Here is a 21689-nt window from a genome sequence, read left to right on the forward strand (position 1 = left end):
AAGGAAAAAAGTATCTGTGCTTATGCAGTCAAAGAAAGTCTCTGCACTTTACCTCTGTGCTTCTAAATATGCATATATTACACACACACACACACACACACACAGTTTGCAGTGCTGTTTTCAAATCAAACCTTCTATCAAACAACACTAGTAATCCTGTTCCAAATGCTTTTCACACCATCTTGACAATTTCAATAAAAACAGAACAAAGCAGCAAACAAAGTTATTAATCTGTAGTTGAATGGTCACACTAGTTGAGCCTACTACAAATACAGAAATGCAGTTTCCACTCTGAGCTCTTTTCTTTATATATTCAGATACATTTTTCTGCACTTGGAAGATTAGTCCAAACAAAACAAAAAGCAACAGATCAAAAGACAAAACCCAATAGAGGAACCTATTTACTTGGATTTTTCAAACAACTTGCTGGAGGCAAAAAAAAACAAAAACAAAGCCAGGCATCGAAAACCATCATGTTGTTCTCAAACACAAAAAAGACTAGAGCATTTTTTTTAAAGTAGAAGTAATGTTGGTTTTTGTGTGGGCATCAGGGAGGGAAGTGTTTTGTTAAAAAAGCAGGTTAACCCATTTTCTGTATGCACTGGCAGGGACGGTAAGTTTTAACACCTGCTCAGCCTGCCAGATCTACTCTTTACACATTTATCTCATGACAACGGATCCTGTAAATAGAAATTATTAGTTCTCACAGCATTAGATCACCAATCTGATAAAAACTGAAGAAATTTAAAACGTGCTGTGCCTCCTCTGGTGTCTTCCCTCTATCTCCAATGCTTTGTGTGACCCAGTGTGAGGACTAGGAGGCAGCTCCTACTCGGAGACCTCCTGCAGATGCTGCTGCAGATGAGAAGGAAGCAGTGTATTCTGCCAGTTCCCTATAGCAACAGGTCTGCACATGTGCATGCAAATGAGTTACTACACATGAGCTCATTGGCTGCCAGGCAATTTACAAGCTCATGATCTGAAATAGAAGGAAATCTTATGCTCAGGGCTTAATAACATGAGAGTACACTTTGTGAGAGTTTTAACTACAGCCAGCCACTTATTTCTCTACTTAATACCTTGCAATAGCACCTCTGCTGTTCTGTAAGGGGATTAAATGAGGTTGCTGCAGAGGTCAAATGGCAAAGCAAGAAAATTGTGACCGTTTGTGCTGCTGATAAGCCTTGAAAACTCCTCGGGCCATTTAGCTCCAAATGAAGATGCTAACAAGATACACCAGGAAAGCTGGCAGAGTTTGTTACCTGACCTAGCAAATGAAACTTAGCAGGTGTTTTCTGTACAACCTGTAAAGCTTGTTAGCTGTGCTAGCTGATTAACTTGTGACTAAGGCCGTAATGCTTGCCTGAAAAACTCAAACCTCAAGGGACATATCTGAATTTCAGGCATTTGAAATCAGGGTTTGTGCAGTGTGGCTATATGGAGGGGTCAAGAAATGTAGAAGCTCCATGGGAGATTTATACAGAACTAGGAACACTAAACGCATAAATAGGTTGATATAAAAGTTTTAGTGGCAGTGTTAAATCACCCATGCTACATACATGTTTTCTATTCTTAAATTTCTTGCTAAATGTAATCTTTTATTCCTATATAAGGACACCGTTCTAAAGAGTCCAGCGTTTTCTCAGGTGCTATCTGGTTGTTGTTGCTTTTGATATACAGCAGTCTGTAGTGGAGTCTATGTTCTGGAAGGCAGATGTGCATCTTCCAGATCCCAAAGGCGAGGCAGAAAACACAGCTTGAATACATGTTTAGTGACAACGGCTCAGAAGAGTTTATTGTCGTTAAATAGCACACCAGTTGGTCTCATAAACATTGAGTCCAACTTGGAGAAGCTTATCCTTCGTTGGTACAGACATTATACATTATTCATGCTTTCCTAGGTCTTTAAGAGGGACAGGTCTCCTCACTCCTGTATTTATACTTGTGTAACCCACCCTCACCCCTCCTCGCCCCCGCATCTGGTGCCCCCTCTTCTCTCTCTGTCAAGATGTTCATCTTTGTTTTGTCTGCCAGATTCACATTCCTGCACTCTCATCAGTAAGTTCCATCTTTTACATCTATAGCAAGGGCCAACCCGGGGGGCGGGAAATCAGGGCAACTGCCCTGGGCTGCACGCTTTGCGGGGCCCCTTGGTCAATGCCACATAGGCCTCGTCATAGCTGCCACTACCAGCTCTGGCTGCTCGCCCCACTCTCCCCTTCCCTGCACAGGCTGCTATGTCCTAGGCTCTGCACCCCCCCTAGGGGTGGCTGTGTTTAGAGCTACTGTTTTCATACTACCTTCTGTATCTTTTTGCTCATTAGTACATTTTTTTCTTTTTTATTAGGTCATCCACCACTCAGGAGTCCCCTTTCTCCTGTACTGATTTTCAGCATTGTAGCTTACTATAGCTTAGCATAACTATAGCCTAGCCCAAACAGAATTCCTACAGACACCATAAAAAATATAGGGTGCCCAACAAGGTTGAGTTAACATTGTGTTTGCTTGTATTTTATGGAGTATTTTAACTACTTGGCATTTTGTTTACCAGATAGTAGTCTCATCTACAAATTTACTCCTTCATGATAAGTCACCATGATCGTTCTTTATCACATCATTGCAAAAACTCTACATGTTTTCTATGCATGTTCTGAGCACACTTGTCCCTGCTGTCATTAATTTAATTGTTCTTGCAGTCAAACAAAGTGAAACAAGGGAAGGAGAATTATTGTTGATTCCATGTCCCACTTCTAACAGATCATACCACTGACAAAATTGTGCCAAGATAGCATGAGGTTAATGCTGAAGAGTCCCTGACATTATTTTCCTGCTTGGAGTTACAACTGGCAATACGTTGGATTGATTTTACATTATATGTGCACTGCATTGAGTGCACAAATGGGGGGAAAAATTAGAAATCCAGGCAGGGAAGAAATCTACTGTAGTCTGAGAGTCTACTCACAGATGTAAATGCCACAGGCAAGATTTTCAGCAATGACTAGTAATTATGGATGGCTTGTTTCTAGCAGCTTCAGGATTTGTCGAATCTGAATGATGTGTTGAGCTGGGAAGACTTGAGCCAACCACTCTGACACTCACTTTTGAAAGTCTAAGCCATATATTAAGTAGAAATGGTATCACAAGTCAGAATGCAAAGAAATATGTATGGCTCTTAACAGAGATTCAGAATAAGGAAAGCTGAATTTAAAAAAAAAAAAAAATTCTCCTATTTGCCTTGCAAGAGGGGACAAATTATGATTTTTGGCTAGCATCCTGTTCCTCAGTCTTTCTTTCAGGCTTTCTTTTTGCTTTGTGACAGGTGCTGCAAGATATTTAAATATATTTCTTGAAATGCTAATATGCCACTTGAACTAATAAAAATTTCCCGATCTAATTTTTTACATTTTTCCTTTCTAGGGCCAAATTATGTAATCTGCACATACAAGTAACTCATTAGCAAGCTCTGAAATTCCTTTTGTTGTAAACTGACACTTTTGGCATGTGAAATACTGAGGCTACAGGGAGTCCCATTTTGCAGATGCTAGAGATAGTTTAGCCTTTTTATAGCAGAAACCTGCTAATCTCAGTCATTGCTTCAGTTTAATATATTTTCCTCTTTTTGCTTTCATCTTTCTCTTAGCAGAGAACCCCTAATTTAATGATTCAGGCAGAGCCAAATGCTATTAGTAGTTAGTACAAATGTTACTTACTGAACACTTTGACTATCGTAGGCTCTTCAAAAACGTTGTCCTCTGTTACTAACATACATACAAATCTCTTTTCATCGCTGATCCTTGCATTCTTGATGGATAAAGTGTAATTTTCTGAGAGACTCAACCTGTCTTTGTAGTCTGGTACATCATCATAATGCACGTTTTTTTTTGTTGATGATCTGAAGGCGATAAATACTGGAGATTCATTGGCCATTTCCTAAAATAAGAAATAATGAATTTATTTTGTATAAATACACAAATATGTTCCTATATTAAGTCTTAAAAGCTGCAAAAAGACAACATTTAAAATTCTTCCCCCCTCACCTCCAATCTCCTATTAAATTTTCAGTGTGATATTCAAACCATCCACCTAACCCTACAGAAGTACAAAGGGCTATTTTAAGACCCTACTGTGTGGCACATACTGGGACTCAAGGCCAGCAGCACTGGAAATGATCACCCTCCCATGGCAGCATCCTGCTGTAGACCAAGGCAGAGCTTCTGCTGAAGGCTACAGAATTGTCCAGGCTTTCTATACAAGACGACATTTAGAACAGAAGCAGTCGAAGTAAAGCTTAAGGCTTCGGTTTCTTTTTAAGCCAGTCGTTTTTACACAGTTTGTATTACACAGCTTGTATTGTTTGTCAGAAATGTTCAGTCTTAGCTCCCATTGTGGGATTTAATCAGGCATAACTGCCTATTTTATTCTAAATTAGTTTTTAGTTTCTTTTTTGTTAAAACACCCTGAGGGCTCTGGGCACGAGAATATATATACAATTAAATGTTATTATTTATATGACTCAGGATAATCGGCATCGTATCATTTTCTAGACACGCTTACTTAATCAGTATGCAGTTGCAGTTTTAAAAAAAGGAAAATATCAAAGGAGAGCTCTGCACAGAACTGTTACACAGTAAATTAATATTCATAAGAGGCCAAATTACAAGCTGTGTTTTGCAGGATTTGATTTTCTCTCTCATATGGAAATGGAGATATCACACCCCAGGAATGTCCTTATGACAGATCACCAAGCACAATGCATGCGAGTTTCAGAGTATTCATACATCATAGAATAAACCAACAGAGATCTGGCTCAGCACGCATCAGGACGGACACAAAAATCTTGACTTGTTTCTCTAGGGACAGGCCCACCTCGGGCTGGAAAGGTTACTCCCAAGACATTACAACAGAAAATGAATCATCTCAGTGTGGTTCTATACACATGTAGCAAAGCTGCTCCGACATGCTGTACTTGCAGCGCATTGGAGTAGACTTGATTAATAAATTAGTCGGATAAGCTTTAGCTAAAATACCCCTGGCTGCCATTTTTCCACCCACAGAAAACTGGTAACACCCAGACAAGCTTCACTGAATGCACCCCACACCCTCTGCCCCCTCTCTTCCTCCCTTTCCCTCAGCTGGCTCCCAGGGCATAGCACCCAGGCAGTTTCCCTCCCATACATATACCACCCCCCCAACAAACCCTAGACAGGGTAGGGGTGTGCAGGGAGGGGACTGCAGTTCTGCCCCAGGTCCTAGCCCCTTGGTGTCAGCACCCCATGAGCCTGGCCTTGCCTGCTGGTCCCACTCCCAAACACTGCTCCCTGCCTCTCCACAGCTCCATCCCACATAGGGAGTTATGGCAAGTTGTTGCGGTGGAGGATGAGGGGGTGCTGACCTGGCCTGCAACAACACATCAAAACTTCCTGTGCGGCCTCTGGGATTAAATATTTGTCCACTCCGGACATACGATGTCCTGATGTGATGGAAAAAATACTCTATTCCTCTTTGTCTTGCTATTTCACAAACTGCAGCTCTTTCCCACCTATCAAAGAAAAGCCCAGAAGTCAAGCTATTCGTGACAAATATATTTTGGTCATCTTCTGTATTTTTATTTCAAATGCAAAAATGCTTCAGTGAACCCTAGTTGAAATTCCCAAAGGCACCACTAGATTAGAAAGATCTAGAGCTCAGAGGGCCCCTCTGTCTTCCCTACACAAAAATGGGAATGGAGAAAGAGGCACATTTTGTAAGGGACCATCTGGGATTTCTCGCAGACCTTTCCTACTTTAAATTTGAGAGCTGTAGATCCTGTTTGTCCTCGAATCTACTGCTTGAGCACCATGGGATGGGGCGGCATAGGGGACAATTACCTAGATAAAGACTAGGCCAAAATAGTAAAGTAAAAATCCACTTGCAAAACAAAAATTCAGGTCATTTAGTCACACTCCCTAGCAAAATGAAACTGCTCCTCCTCAAAACATTTGTCAAAGAAGGTAAAAAAAACAAAAACACTGAGTTTGGAAAATGAGAGAAGAGTTTTGGAAGTATGTTCCCCATAGATAATAAATCAAGTTTGCAGAAGGAAGAACAATGTTCTTTTTCACTTCATTTTGAGAAAAACAAAGGGTTAACATTATTCTAAATGGTTTGTCCTGTGTAGTTTTTCAATGTTGTTATATAGTCTCTTGTGCTGGTTATTCTTTTCATCTCAGATGACATGCAAAGGTGCCATGAACTACAGATTGACATTTTCTAACAATGGGCAAAGTACACTGTGTTGTCTGTGCAGTCAAAGCAATATGAGCATCCTCTACTGCACCTCTGCCATGTTTCTTTAAGTTCTCTTATTTCATAAGCTGCAAAGTAAAACTAACTCATGAGTTGACTAAGGCCTACTCTGCACTACTCATTGCATTTAAAATACACTGAAATATGAAACAGCATGACACAACAGATCAACAAAATATGGAGAAAGACTTTTCACAGCTCTGACTCACTTCCTGCTTTAGGCAGACTTTTTTTCTTTTTTAAGTAAAGAAAACAGAAAAAAGAAAAAGATTACAAAGCAGAAAGGTTGCCTCCTTCACAAAAGATACCAGATTTGTAATGCAGCCTGGCACAGTACTCCTTAATTATTTCCATTGCACATAAGGCTAATTTTATGTGCTTCCCACTGTTCTCAACTGCTGAGGAGTCCATTTACACACAGATTTGAATCTGTACTGTACAAAAGAAAATCTTATGCTAACAGCAATTCAGTTAAGTTACAGGTAAGCTATACTTACATATTTCCATTTTCCAAACATAAGATCATCTGGTACTTCTTGACGACAAGGCATAATAATGGTATCTCCATAAGTTGCATTTACTGTGTACAATCCAAGGGCTACAAGGGACAAGAAACAAAATGTTAAATGTTTTTGTAAAATTCTTAAACGCTAGTCGATATTTGGTTCAAGGTGTTAACCTCTTCTCTTCCTGCATCCAGCAATGCCATTCATCTCTAAAATGTTTTCTGAAACAGGAATCAATACATTAAAGCACATTGGCTTAAATGTCCATAGCCTTTTTGGAGCTTATGTATCCTACTCTTATTCACTGGAGGCTGTGAGATTCCTGGGAACTGAATTTCATCCTTTTAGCTGGATCCCCATATACATCTGACTGACTGCTGCACGGTCTCAAACAACTCCTAAAACTGAAACACACATTTATCTTTCCCATCAGAAAAAACTGAGTCTTATCGGCAGGGTGTATGTTACAACACAATATCAAAATGAGGACACAGCATGGAAGCAAAATAAAACTATTACAAGCATGTTTGTGTTAAAAAGTTATATAAAAAAAGGAAAGTTTAATGTTTATTTTCAAGAGCTCTTTCTTTGGTTTGGAAAGCTAATCATTTTAATTCTCAAAGTGTAGGTTTTGGAAATGTAAAAAGACTTACTTCTATTAGTTATATAAAAATAAATAAAAGCCATTTATTGGCTTGGGGAGAACCTGTGCAAAACAGCATTATGCCTATGCACAAGAATTACCGCAAACTGATCAATGTATTTTTTTAAAATGCTGGGGTTCCCTCAATGATTAGAGCTACAGTGACCCAGTCCTTCACTGCCAATGTACAATGGCTTTAATGGAGCAACACAATCAAGGATTTCCACCCACTTGCTGCCTTATCTAATAAGTGGAAGGATGGTAATGGTGTAGCAGCAGCTATAAAAAAAGAAATACATCCACAGGCTTCATTAATTTCTTAGTAGAGTCCTCATTACTTGCCAGTGCCAGATGATGCACATAGCAGACCTGTCTCTGGATTCATCCCTTTCCAATAGTCCCCAGGGATTTGGGAACAGTGTCTGGAGTTGGCTGACACTCCTTTTCCTCTGTGGATGCGCCTATACATGCATTTAAGCGCAACTAAATTTAATGCACATTAAGCAATTTTTATGTGCGTCCACACATGCAGAGACTTGGAACTAAAGTTAGTGTACTTGGCACTAAAATTAGTCCCAATTGCCAGCAGCCCTCCCATGTGCCCCTAGTGGCTGGGCAGACCTGGCACTAAAGTTACATCTATACATGCATTAATGTGCTCTAACTAATTTTGCTTTGGCAGGTATCAAAGTTAGGTGGAATTAGCCTAATTTCACCATTTTAATGGACATTAAGGGTGTGCACATGTAGACACATGCCCACAATGTGCATTAAATTAGGCTAATGCACATTAATGAGTCTCATGTAGATGTGCCCTGTATGAACACTACTCAGGGCTGTTCTCTCGCTTTCTATCCATGGGTAATTTAATTAAAACAAAAATAACAACTTCTCAAAGGGTCACAGCCTGAATTTCTTACCAAGACTGGTCCCTGAACATTTTGCCTGAGTAACAATTTCAGAATGCATTACTACTACTGCTGCTGGTACTTAAAACTTTTCTATTACAAGGACACCTAAAAAGCCACAGCCAAGCTGAGTCCAACTGCCTGAGGCACTACACAAAGATATTGTAAGCTTTGTAAGGACAGCCCTACTCTAAAAAGTATACCATCTAAAAGATAGAGCATAACCAGCAGAAGAAACAAGCAAGCAGGTCTGGACTGGCATATTAAAGGAAATTAGTGTAACATACAATAGGAAATAATATTTCTGTGCATTCTAGGAGTTGTATTTTAACAGTATTGCTCTTCCACCAAGTAACTGCTAATCTCCTGTTTCTGTTGCAGTCCTGGTGACACGCTCAATTTAAATAGAACAGTCATATTTAAAAATAATTTTAAAAACCCAGTTCTGCCAAATGCATGCTGTAATCTGCTGCACAGTCTGATTAAGACGAACTGTTTTATCAACCGAGATAGGTTTATAGTCCACTAGGTGGTGCTAAAGAAATATAAACATAAATGGTTACCAAAAAAAAAAAAGTCTCCTTGCTCTTACAATTTATTAAACACCACCAATATTCCATATCCCAATATGTCATATCATCAAAAATATTACTGGAATGAAAAATCAAGATTGAAATAAAGGAAAAATAAATTAAACAACACTGATCAAAAGGATTGATTGGAATGTAGGGACTGATGTCGTTTTAACTTTGTACTTACAATTCTAAATGTTAGTGTTTGCTAAACAACAAAAAAGCTCCCCTTTAAGTCCCTTTCACATGAATACAAAGCAACAAAAGAAGCTTGTTACAATGTAGTTCAGCAACAAACTACCAGTATTTGGCATTTTTACTAGTCCAAAGTCAAGTTAAATACGGGCATGTTAAATTATTAGACATGACAGCATTTCACACCAGAGGGAAAAGGAGATTTGCTTATTCTCCTCATGTCATGGTGAAAAAAATAACCCTGTGAGACTTTAAATTGTTGTTCTTTTTGGTTCACTCCCAGACAATCATTTTAACCCCTGCAAGTTGCTACGGTAACAAGCATACACATCCAAACACTCAACAAACAGGTTCAGGAGCATGAGTAAATTGGCTCATGAAGAGGATTGAGATTTACTACATGCAAGTCTGAAGATGACATCAAGCTGGGGGAAGCAGCAAATATGCTTGGAGGGTAAAGCTAGGATTCAGAGTGACCTAGACAAATTGGAGAATTGAGCCAAAAAAGAATCTTGTGAGGTTCAACAAGGACAAGTGCAAAGTCCTGCACTTAGGATGGAGCAATCCCATGCACCGATACAGAATCATAGAAGAACAGAAGGACTGGAAAGGACCCATAAGATCATCAAGGCTGGCAGCTAAGTGGCTGGGCAGCAGCTCTGCAGAAAAAGGGGTTACAGTGGACAATAACTTGAATATGAGCCAGCAGTGTGCCCTTGTTGCCAAGACGACTTAACAGCATACTGGGCTGCATTGGTAGATGCACTGTCAATAGGTCAAGGGAAATAATTATTCCCCTCTATTTAGCACTGGTAGGCCACATCTGGAATACTGGGTTCAGTTTTGGGTCCTCCACTACAGAAAGGGTGCGGACAAATTGGAGCAAGTCCAGCTGAGGGCAACAAAAATGGTGAGGGGGCTGTGACACAAGACTTCTGAGGGGAGACTGAGGGAACCGGGCTTATTTAGTCTAGAGAAGAGAAGACAGAGAGGATTTAATAAACAGCCTTCAAGGGTAGTTCAAAAGAGGATGGAGCTAGATTGTTCTCAGTGGTGGCAGATGACAGTACAAGGAGGAACAGGTCTCAAGATGCAGCAAAGGAGGTTTAGGTTAGATATTAGGAATAATTTTCTCACTAGGAGGGTAGTAAACTGCTGGTACAGATTACCCAGAGAAGTGGTGAAGTATCTCCATCCTTGGAGGTTTCAAGACCCAGCTAGACAAAGCTTTGGTTCAGATAATCTAGTTGGGGACTGTCCTGCTGTGAGCAGGGGGTTGGTAACCTCCTGAGGTCCCTTCCATCCCTAATTTTCTATGATTCACCAAAACAGGACAGTCTTCAGCCACCTCCAGGCTGCACATGCTTCCCCACATGGCCTGGGGCCTGCTGGGAACTGTCCTGGTCAGGGCAGGTCCCAGCCCCATGCCCTGATTGAATGATTAAGAAACGGCTTGGAAAGAGCTTTGGGGGTGTGGCAGGTCCCAGCCAGCTCTAGAGTGGGTGTGGGACTGTCCCCATGCAGGGAGAGCCCAACCCCTGATCCATGATTGCAGAGCAGGGGCTGGGAACAAGCTCCCAGCATGTTCCCAGCCCCAGCTCCACAATCACAACTGGGGGCTGGGAACAAGCTCCCAGGCCCCACTCCATGATCATGATTGGGGGCTGGAACCTCTGCCAGGGCAGAGGGACATTGTCCCCACCTGGGAAACTCAAGGCGGGGCTGGAAAGCTTTCCCCATCTACCTCCATGAGTGCAGAGCTGTGGGGGGAAAGAAGCTCCACAGCTTGCTCCCTGCCCCACCCCCCCATCCAAGCTCTGCACTCACATTGCTGGGCAAGGAACAGACTCCCCAGCCCCTGCCAGCAGGGAGTTCCCAGTGCTGGCTCTACGACTGTGCGGTCATTGATGGGAGATAAACATCTTCCAATAGCATCCCTGTGGTCATGCAGCTGCTTCTGGGAAATAAGGGACTCCAAGCTGCCCCCCCCCACTCCCTGATCACCATCTCAGAGCAGGGGCCTTGGAGCCTCCTGCTGCAGGGGCAGTCCCCACCTAGGCTCCTGTGGTGGAGCCTGCCCCAGCAGCAGGCAGCTCCTGGGGGGGCAGGGAGCCATTTCCTTCCCCCTGGTGGATGACTGACTGGGAGCAGATTTTGCTTCTGGTCAGGCATCTATATGACAGCTACTGTACCGCTACTAATCTCAAATAAATTTACTATTTGCAATTGCAGGTAGCAGATTTACTCAGGATTAGAGAGGTTTACTGCATAGGAAGCATGTGCATGTGTAGACTCACATGCTTACTACACAGTAAGCTATGCTAATGAGAAGTTAAGTGTCTTGTCTATAAGTGCCCCCAGAGACGGTAATCAGCAAAAGGCCTGATAAAATGGAAGTTTCGTTTGATTTCAGACCCGGTCTTCAACATTAAAAATAAGTATGATTGGTGGGGTTGGGGAAAACCACCTCTGTCATACAGTAAATCCTGCTTTCACTCAAATGCAAGTTATCTAGACAATCAGAGGCAAGCATAACCAAAAGGATAAAGGTTATTTCTCTACTTAAACGTTACAAGTCCAGAGAATACAAGAAGCCCCGTCATAAAATTCCCCCTGCCCCCCCTGCCAGCAGACCTGCAGCAATCAGCCCAAGACATGCAAAGAACTCCACATTAGGAGCTAGCTGAATGGCCACAAAACCCACAAGAGTCTTATAAAAGTATTCTAGAAACCTGCACAAAAAGGGGGAAAAGAAAGACATTTAGAAGATTCTACTAGAGGCATAACTTTTCGTGCACAACATTTTATGCTTTCATAGAAATATAGAAAATTAGGGTTGGAAGGGACCTCAGGAGGTTATCTAGTCCAACCCCCTGCTAAAAGCAGGACCATCCCCAACTAGATCGTCCCAACCAAGGCTATTTTACTGGGTAATAAATTTCCAAGGATTGAGATTCCACAACTGCTCTAAGGAGCTTTACTACCCTCCTCATGAGAATTTTTTTCCTAATATCTAACCTAAACTTCCCTTGCTGCAACTCAAGACCATTGCTCCTTGTTTCTGCCATCTGCCACCACTGCGAACTGTCTAGCGCCATCCTTTTTGGAACCACCCTTCAGGTATTTGAAGGCTGCTGTTAAATTCCTGTTCACTGGGTTTATCTACACATGCTTTAACACATGTCTAAACTCAACATGCATTTCCCTAATGCACATTAATGTGGTGGGTGGACCGACTTGGAACTAAAGTTAGTCCCAAGTCAGTCGGCATACACGGTGTTAATGCACCTTAGTGTGTCCTACACATGCATTAAGGCACTTTAGCTATTCACGCCTAAATTTGATACCTGCTCTTGCAGGTATCAAATTTAGGCACAAATAGCCTAAAATTGCTATTTTAAGGCTCATTATAGACGCACATGTCCTTAATGTGCCTTAAAGCAGCACATGTAGACACGCCCAGTCTTCTCGTCTCCAAACTGAAGTCCAGTTCTCTCAGCCTCGCCTCATAAGTCATGTGCCTCTATTTTTGTTGAATTGTTCCAAGATGGGCAACTGGGGTGAAGTCGAGCATCACTATCTCCTTCTCCCCACCACCAAGTCCCACCATCTCCTGCTTCAAGGGATCAAGAACAGCAAGTAGGATGTGCTGGTAACACCATCATAAGAATCTGACCAACCATGTTATATGGGGTATACTTCTTGTCCATCTTTCCGCAGATGAGCAAGACCCAAGAAGACGACTGGAGCACATCCTTTAACTGGGGATCCATACAGGAATTGATCTGCTGTTGTGGTTCAGTGGTACCATCTTTGTCCGTCACACAGGAAACATGGGCTTGATTCCTGGATGTGCATATAACTTCAGCCACTGAGGCACCACATGTCCAGGCTCAGTCTGGCTTTGGATTCTGTCTAAAGGGGGGACAGAAGGTCTGGGCAGCCTCCATTCCTTCATGCATGTTGAAGGTCCTGGGTGACTTCTCATATATGCACTACAATCCAGAAGGATCAGTGGTTGTCTACTACAGCGTTTCCCAACTGATGTGCTGCGGCACACTGGTGTGCCGTGAGGCATGTCCAGGTGTGCCGCAGAATTTTCAAGTGGGGCAACAACCCCTGTTACCAGGAGCCAAAAAAACACACAGACAGAGGGGGGCATGGCTCCAGCCAGTGATTTGCATCTGTGCACAGCCATGCCCCTCCCCCCGGTCCATGCCCGGCAGCTCACCGCCGCTTGCCACCCCCCACCCCCGCATTCAGCCAGTGTGCTGTGGGATGGGAGTGGCCCAGTAAGTGTGCCGCTGGAACCAAAAGGTTGGTAAACACTAGTCTACTACTACTTTTACTACACAGTAGTTGAGTAACAGTTTAAAAAAAAGGGCAGGTAGGTGCTGATCTTGGACTGTTGGTGTCAATTGGGAGCTCTGCCACTAAACTCCCAAAAAATTGCACCTGGGCATAAGAGATCCCAATCTAGCCCAAAGGTTCATTTTGATCACTCTTTTTAAATAATTACAAATATCTTTAAGTGAACCAAAAGGTTTTTTGCTCCCCTTTTAGGACCTAAGGCTCCAAAATCAGATGTCTGTAATGCAGGGCGTAACAGAAATGGCAGGCAACCTGTGAAAAAAGAGTCATGTTTTTTCACCCTTTTGCTACCCTGAGCATTTCTCTCTGGATCAATCTCCCCTTTCCCCTGCACCTACCAAGGGGAACAACTTCTGTGAAGATTTACAACAGAACAATATCCCTTTGAATGCATTTTAAAACTTGAGATGCACTTGAAACCCTGAATACATTCCAAATATTTTGGATAACATAGTAGACGTACAGTACTTAGAAGAAATTAATCTTCCGTACAGCTGGCTCAAGAGCAGCACAGTGCAGCTAAGTTGGGTCTACTGAAGTAATTGAAACTTTTAGCAGTGACAGTTTGCCTTTATAACAGAGTTAAGAGATTTGGTGCTCCTACTCATATTTGCACTCTCTCAGATTTGTTTTTATAATGCTGTAACAGAATTAAACAAGAAAACCCAAAGCTTTGAGCCAAAAACAAATTAGCCAGGTAAGTAACTGTGGACATAAAAACTGTGCCTGAACAAAAGAAGGCTGATGGTGACAAATCTGCTGCTTTTGAATGACAGTTTATGTATCTAATGCCATTGTAAATTTCTGTATTTCTCCCTCTAATTTCTGGCTGGTGAGGTTTTTTTTCCCGGGGAAGTTTAGTGGTGACAATTCTATTATTTTTCCATGACCTAAAGAGCTAGGTCTCATTAATAAAGAACAGCATTCTTTTTCTTTTCTACTCTCCTGCGCCCCCCATACTGTTTCCCTGTTATTCTGTTAGCAGCTGTGTAAGCTGACAGAGAAAGGAGGTAAATTAACCAGAATCTCCACACTGAAGTGCCCAAAACAAAGAGCTGTTACATATATACACTGTCCACTTCTAAAATTACCAACGTCCAAAAATCCAAATCTCTGCATGGCATATGTTCCGATGGCACATTTGGGGCATCTTTATACAGTCTAGATTAATTTCTGTGCATTTGTGGTAGGACACTAAATGGCTTGCTTACTAGATATAAATATTTTATTAAGCAGTTCAGTCTCCGGTGCGAAGCAGAGACAGGCACCATCTCCCCCTGCACTCCCCTAAGCAGTAGGGAGGCGGCAGACACATATGTACATACATGCCCTCTTGTGAAATCATTTGGCTCTCACTCTGGAAAATGTCACAGTTCTAATAATGACAATAGCCACATCCTGCTAAGATCTAGGAAAACACATTTGTATTAACAGTATTTTTTGTTTTAGCACAAAGAAGTACATGAATGACAACCAAGTCTGGATTTCCTGATGCAATGCAAAAAAGAGGCAGAATATAAAATCTCTTGGTCTACAGAAGAAAGGCTGAAGTTCTAAGGGAAACTGTTCAATATAACAGCTGGGAAGGAGATGGCTGAGGATGCTATCCCCTTGTGATTGTTTCAATAAATGAAATATGTCTCTCATTTAATTGCAAACCCCATTGTGAAGCTATCTGCTCAGGCAAAAATAAGACAGTCAGACTCTGCAGATAGGAATCTACCTGCACTCTCCTTCTCCACTGCTTTTCTCAGAAATGCACATCTTTAAGAAGACTTCCTTTTGCTAGGTAAAACAATGGGGGAGATGAAGGGTGTGGAGAAAGACTGAACTATCAGAGGCTCTCCCCCGCAATTCCTCCCCAGTAACCTATTCTAAAATCGACTGAAATCCAGGGGAAATGCACAGAGCCAACCTTAGGAAAAGTGGCACCCTAGGGGAACTTATGTTTTGATGCCCTCCCCCTGCCACCCTACCTACCTTCTCATCCTCACCCCTGCCAGTATTTATTTGAGGGAAACAGTCTCTGAAAAAATTGATCACACAATCAAAACCTATATGTGGCAACTCTAATTTTAAGACTATGGGCATACTCATTCCTCTTCTATTCCTTTTCTTCTCCCATCTTTCCTCCCAAAATTGAAAAATATGGCTCTTAAAATCTCTAGGCTTCCTTCCACCTTAGGCAACATATCCAAAGCGCTTGAGCATGAGGCTCTTAAATAGTTATTTAATACAGGTAATAGAAATTATATTCAAACAATTTCTCTGTATATAGTCGGTTGCTTATTTAAGGACTTGAACTGTAGTATATGTTAGAAAACACTGGGATTATGATGAATAAATATAACCAAACAGCATTTTCCTCTTCAACTAATGGCACAAGCCAAGAAAGGCATGAACTTTAAGTAGATGTGATACACTGTACTTATTTTGTCCCATTGTATTATAAAATGTGAGTACAGAACATCAAGCACTGATCATAGGTGTTTGTAAAATTGCACAATAGGATTAGTTGAGGAGTGTCAGGTCTGAGAATTTCTTGTGCTTTGTCAGCCTGTCAGAAGCCAAACATTTTGTAAATGTGCTCCATCCAAGTGTGAAAAATCACCCTCCTCCTTCCTCGTAATAAAGTATTTTTGTAAGAGTTATTAAAAACAACCAACATCCTTCACCACCCCCCCCCCTCCCTGCCCCCACCACACACACCTGAAGAAAAAAACCTTCCTAGTTTCCCAACAAGATGGACAGTAACAACCTTTTGGAATCATAATTGCAAATATGCAATACACATGGACAAAGGGTCTTCTCATAGCAAGACTCAACCCAAAATATGGGATTGCTTCTGCATGTTAGCAAGAACTTTGAGTCAGTCTCCTAAAACTTATCTTTAACCATTTGAGGGTTTCCCTTGAACGTGACTTCTTCACTGACTGGCTTTCTTCCACACATACCAGCCTCTGTCGTCTTTACTATTAATTCCACCCAGAAAGATCACATACCATCTGTGGATGTTTCCTCAGCCTGACGAAGGGTATTTATACCCGAAAGCTTGCAAAGAAGAATTTTTCCAACTATTTGAGTTGGTCTAATAAAATGTATCAAATTTACCCAAAGAACCTTGTCTGCCTTGAATGTGACCACTTATGTGCACCATGCAAAGGAGATACTTAAAGGCTTTGCTGCACATTAATTTTAGGTGGTTCCTGAAGCTCTTAACACCTGCATTGTCCACATATTGACACCTGAAACTAAATTTAAGCATACACCAGGCAGCTTAAAAAATCACACCACTCCAGGGCACTCCGATCTGTTACTCAGCTCCTGTTCCATTGTGTTGCCACTCCTCACAGATGAGCCCCTCATATTGTAGTCCTCCATTATCCCAGGATGCAGTGTCCCTTCTTCCACCTTTGTGTTCAATGTGGACAAAAAGTTTCCATGCCCTGAACACTACTGACCAGAGGCAGCTTCTGGCACCAAGTCAACGCCTCCCTCCACCAGGGGCAACCCTGTGCAAACAGCCTGAAGAGCACATGCCAGCTAGCCAGGCTGCAGGGCATGGATGGATCCAGGAGTGGGGTCTTGTGGCATGGGAACAAGACGGGGCTGGATCGGATCCCCGTGAGCAGGGACTTCCTTCCCAAAGTAGGGGCACTAGCTCCACCAAAAGTGCCTTCTCTCACTGCTCCCACCGCCCAGCAACATCAAGAAGCATCACTACCAACACTCCCTATATCCATATCTTAATTTATTAAAACAGGAGTCCTTTGTTAATTTACTTCCTCTTTTTTTTTTTTTAAAGTGTTTGTACTTTTTTATTTTATCCTTCAGTTGGCTGACTTCATTTCACCATTCTTCCCTTACCCCACTTCCTTTCCACCTCCTACTTATTACCTACTCTCATCCCATTAACTCACTGCCTCCCAACTTCATGTGCCTGCTTCTGCTCCCTCAACCCATCTCTCACCCCACCCCCAACTACAGCAGGAATAGAAACCTGTCCTGGCTCACCAGCCCCGTAGTACCGCTGCAGCTCTTAAGTCAGGCCCCTTAGTGCAGGTGGGGGATAGGCAGAGAAGGTTTTTTAGCAGTAAGGTATTAGTGCTCTAAACTCTGTGCCGCTGCCTGCCTGCCTGCTTCTACCTGCAGCAGCACTGCTGAAGGGCGGGGGGGGAGGAGGGGAGGGGAGGGGATGAGAAGGTAGGAAGGGGGTGCCAGGGGGAGGGCACCAAAATGTAAGTTCTCCAGGGTGCCACTTTTCCTAAGGTTGGCTCTGTGCATTTCCCCTGGATTTCAGTTGATTTTAGAACAGGTTACTGGGAAGGAATTGCGGGGGAGAGCCTCTGATAGTTACTTCAGTATCTTTCTCCACACCCTTCATCTCCCCCATTGTTTTACCTAGCAAAAGGAAGTCTTCTTAAAGATGTGCATTTCTGAGAAAAGCAGTGGAGGAGGAGAGTGCAGGTAGATTCCTATCTGCAGAGTCTGACTGTCTTATTTTTGCCTGAGCAGATAGCTTCACAATGGGGTTTGCAATTAAATGAGAGACATATTTCATTTATTGAAACAATCACAAGGGGATAGCATCCTCAGCCATCTCCTTCCCAGCTGTTATATTGAACAGTTTCCCTTAGAACTTCAGCCTTTCTTCTGTAGACCAGGAGATTTTATATTCAACTTCTGAGCAGCTCAAAATGCAATGTGTAACAAGGCCCTAACAGAGGTGTAACTATTAGGGGCTGCACCTTGGCCAGCCACAGCAACAGGTGGGCCAGAGACAGCAGGTACCATTCTGGTGCCCCTCTCCAGGTGGGCATCTGGGGCTGGTGTCCCTGTTACTTATCCCCCATTACACTCCTGGGACTTAAATCCTGTTTCCTGGATCAGAGGTGCAATGCTCACATGATCAAGACATTTTTCCCCATGACCTTTCTAAGACTAAACAATAATTTGTAATGCAAAAAAAGGGTGTTGAAAACAAGAGAACTGAAGACAGCACATTAAAATTTCAGTGAGGAGAGAAAGGGAAGGTATTATCTTGCAAACCAATAAGCAGAAAATAATAGGACTTTTTCCTTTTCAGTGGAAAAATGAAGGGAAGGGTAACACCACTGCAGCAAGGGAAACCATCAGAATGAGTGTGATAAAAAGAAAATACTGAACAATAGTGTTTTACAAAATACTATGACACAGCAGGTCCTGCTTTGGCTCTGAATTTCCCTCTTCCCACCCTGCTATGTCAAAGGGGTCATCACACTGAGAACATAATGAACTGAAAACACAGCAATGCTGATTGTAAAGAACTAAACTGTTTAAGAAAAATGGGAAAAATGTAAGCATATTAAAAGAAATTCACTTTTCATAACTCTGAATCTGTGAAAATAGCATGACAACAGCAATAACAATAGCAAGGACAAATTCCACTGGGCGCGTCTACATGTGACACTACATTCATGTAGCAATGCACTACAGCGATGTAACACTAGTAGTCACAAATCAAGATGCCACGGTTTCATCGCCGTAGCAATGTGCTCCTTTGTTATAGTGCGTTGCTAGGTTGACAGTGGCCAAAAATAAACGTGCACTGCTGGCACAAGACAGTACAGACTATTAACTGCGCCACTATTTAGTACTTCCAAAAGGAAATATTAAATGACAGCGTAGTAATAACAAAGGTGCTATAGGGACACATGTAGACATGCCGGCTATTACTATTTGGCTAGTACTGGAACACCCCCATCCTACAAGTCTCAGGAAATACCTTCCATGAAGTTTAGGGACCAGATAGGTGTCCTGTCATCTTGAAACTGCACACAATGTATAGTAATTTTTCCTGAACCCCTTGGGATCTTTCAAAGTGTCTAGGGACTGAGCCAAAGCATATGGCTGCACTGCACATAGAAGCAGATGTACATGTGGTAAAGACATAGCCAAGCATGTTTTTCACATCTGCTTGGGTAATAGTAGCAGTAACAGCCAAGCTGAGCAGCATGAAGTTCAGCATAGGCTATTGCAGGGGTAGACAAAATTTCAGATCTGGCCAGCAGCCAGACTCCATTTCCCAGCAGGCCCCTGCCTACATGGATGGGGCCAGTCTCCACGGAGACCCCAGCTGCAGCTGCATTGTGATAGCCAAGGCTGGGGTTGCCATGGAGACAGGCTCCCAGCTGCACTGGCAGGGCAGGGGGCTGCTCCAGAGCTGCTGGGACCTTGCGGTGAAGGCAGCTTGGTCTGGAGCCAGAGCTGGGACCTGCAGCCTGCATGCTCCGGGCAGGGCCATGTAGGCAGCAGATTGCGGCTGTGCCCCCTGCTCCTGCACCCCTGCTTGGAGTGTGTAGGCTGCAGACCGCAACTCAGCCCTGGCCCTGGCCCAAGATCCCAGGGGAGCAGCCCCCTGCCCTGCCCTACCAGCACAGATGGGGCACATCTCCATGGCAACCCCAGCCTTGCATCATGACAGCACGGCTGCAGCTAGGGTCTCCATAGGGACTGGCCCCAACCATGCTGGCAGGGGCTATTGGGAAATGGAGCCTACTGCCGGCCGGACTCTGCCCACCCCCGTATCCTGCTGAAAAAGGATAAAATATCATGACCCAAGTCATTCATAAGAGAGGGGCCTCAACACAGGCTTACATTAAGAATTTCATTTTGTTGCTGAATTAGTCATGCATACATATGCAGACCAGCCCTTTAAGTGTACACTTTGGTCACGCTAGTCTAACTTTGTATACCTGCGAAGTCCCAACATTTAAGTTTAGTGCAAGTACTCACGAACGTAACTTTTTAATGGTCAGGGCCTTACTGATCTTAAAGAAAACAGTCCTATAAAACCTATTGCATACATGCAACAACTTTCCATCTTATAACTTGATTAAATCAAAACTATTTTTCTTTAGTCAAGGACTCAACTATGACTTGCCTCAGTCCGGGCTGCTACTTCGCTCAATTTCAAAATTCTTCCTTCCAGCTATTTCAGCTTTAGCTTCTCAAAGGGAGTGGGCAAGGTGAGAAATTGTATTTTTTTAAATATAACTGTTATCCCTAATGTGCACACATTGCCTGTACTTCAAAAATGAACCATTTGTGTGAGCTTTTGAGGGAGAAAAAACTGTTATTGGTAGAAAAAGTAATCCAGGTTATGAGCTACTGAAACTAGTGGTTTAGAACAACAACTGTTATATGTTAAAGAGTTGTGGTCAAATTCAATACTAGATCTATGAATGTATTTAAGCTGTCAGCGAGGTCATTACTGAGAAACAGTAATTCTTCAAATGTCTGAAGAAATGAGTTAACTAAAAGAGTAAAATCAGGAAACGTGTAGATAGTGACACAATTTTCAAGATTCAGACAGCCTATGCAAAACTTTTCTAAAACTGCTCAGGTATTTCTAGACAATTAATTATACACACACACTTTTTCCCCCCCTTTTCAGGAGTTTTAATTGTTCAGTTTTTTTAAATAATGAAATGTGCCTATATATTTTTGATACAGAACCACAAAGAAGGATTTTTTAAAAATAATGAATAGTAACAGAATTCACATTTCCATCATCACCTTAAGAGGATCATTCATTTGGAGTCCAACAAATGCAGCTCTTCAAGGCAAATCGAACTTTCAAATATACACAAAAAACTGTCTTCAGCATTTGCTTTTGCAAAGCTTCAGATTAAATGAGTTGTTCAAAGCAAATGTTCTCTTAACTCTGTGCTGATCAGAGTCAATTTTCTAGATGTAATGTGCTAAAGCAAAATGAATTATCCATGTCAACACAAGCTTTCCCCATTTCTCAACTCCTGCCATTCCCTAGAAGTCCAATTCAGAAAAGAAAGGAAAACTGCTAAGATTGCCAGTCCTGAAATCAGATCAGCAAAGATTTAATTTGCTTGATAGCACTAAATGCATCTCTGGGTAGATACAGCCTAACGTAAATTCCCCTGGAATAACCACCATAACCAGCCAATCCTGCATCATAAATATACTTTATTTCATGGTAAATGGAAAATCCCAGTAGTGTTATAGCTGTTTCATTCAGAGGTGAACTACTCCTGTTTAGCTTCCACCTACAGTGACATAGAGTGGGTTCAAGAAACACTTAGGATCTGCCCAGATATGCTCATAAGCATTAAATCCCTCTTCCCCTTTTAATATAATGTAATTGTTGTGTTTGTCCATATTCTGTTACATAATCCTCTCCACTCTGATCAAG

The 21689-nt window shown here is 42.3% G+C and overlaps 1 protein-coding gene across 1 annotated transcript in view; it reads right to left on the reverse strand.

Annotated features, from left to right (window-relative positions):
* ALCAM (activated leukocyte cell adhesion molecule) overlaps nt 1-6898 on the reverse strand; it is a 51707-nt gene extending 44809 nt beyond the window's left edge. Inside the window, exons 1-2 of the mRNA XM_019528627.1 lie at nt 6783-6898; nt 3711-3930 (exon numbers count right to left, since the gene is read on the reverse strand). Of these exons, the coding sequence (XP_019384172.1) occupies nt 3711-3930; nt 6783-6836 (274 nt within the window). The 5' untranslated portion in view covers nt 6837-6898. The remainder of the gene's footprint in view (nt 1-3710; nt 3931-6782) is intronic.
* Nucleotides 6899-21689: the final 14791 nt, after the last annotated feature.

Source organism: Crocodylus porosus, unplaced genomic scaffold (assembly GCF_001723895.1).
Source record: "Crocodylus porosus isolate Cpor-Errol unplaced genomic scaffold, CroPor_comp1, whole genome shotgun sequence".
In the NCBI taxonomy this organism is placed as follows: Eukaryota; Metazoa; Chordata; order Crocodylia; family Crocodylidae; genus Crocodylus; species Crocodylus porosus.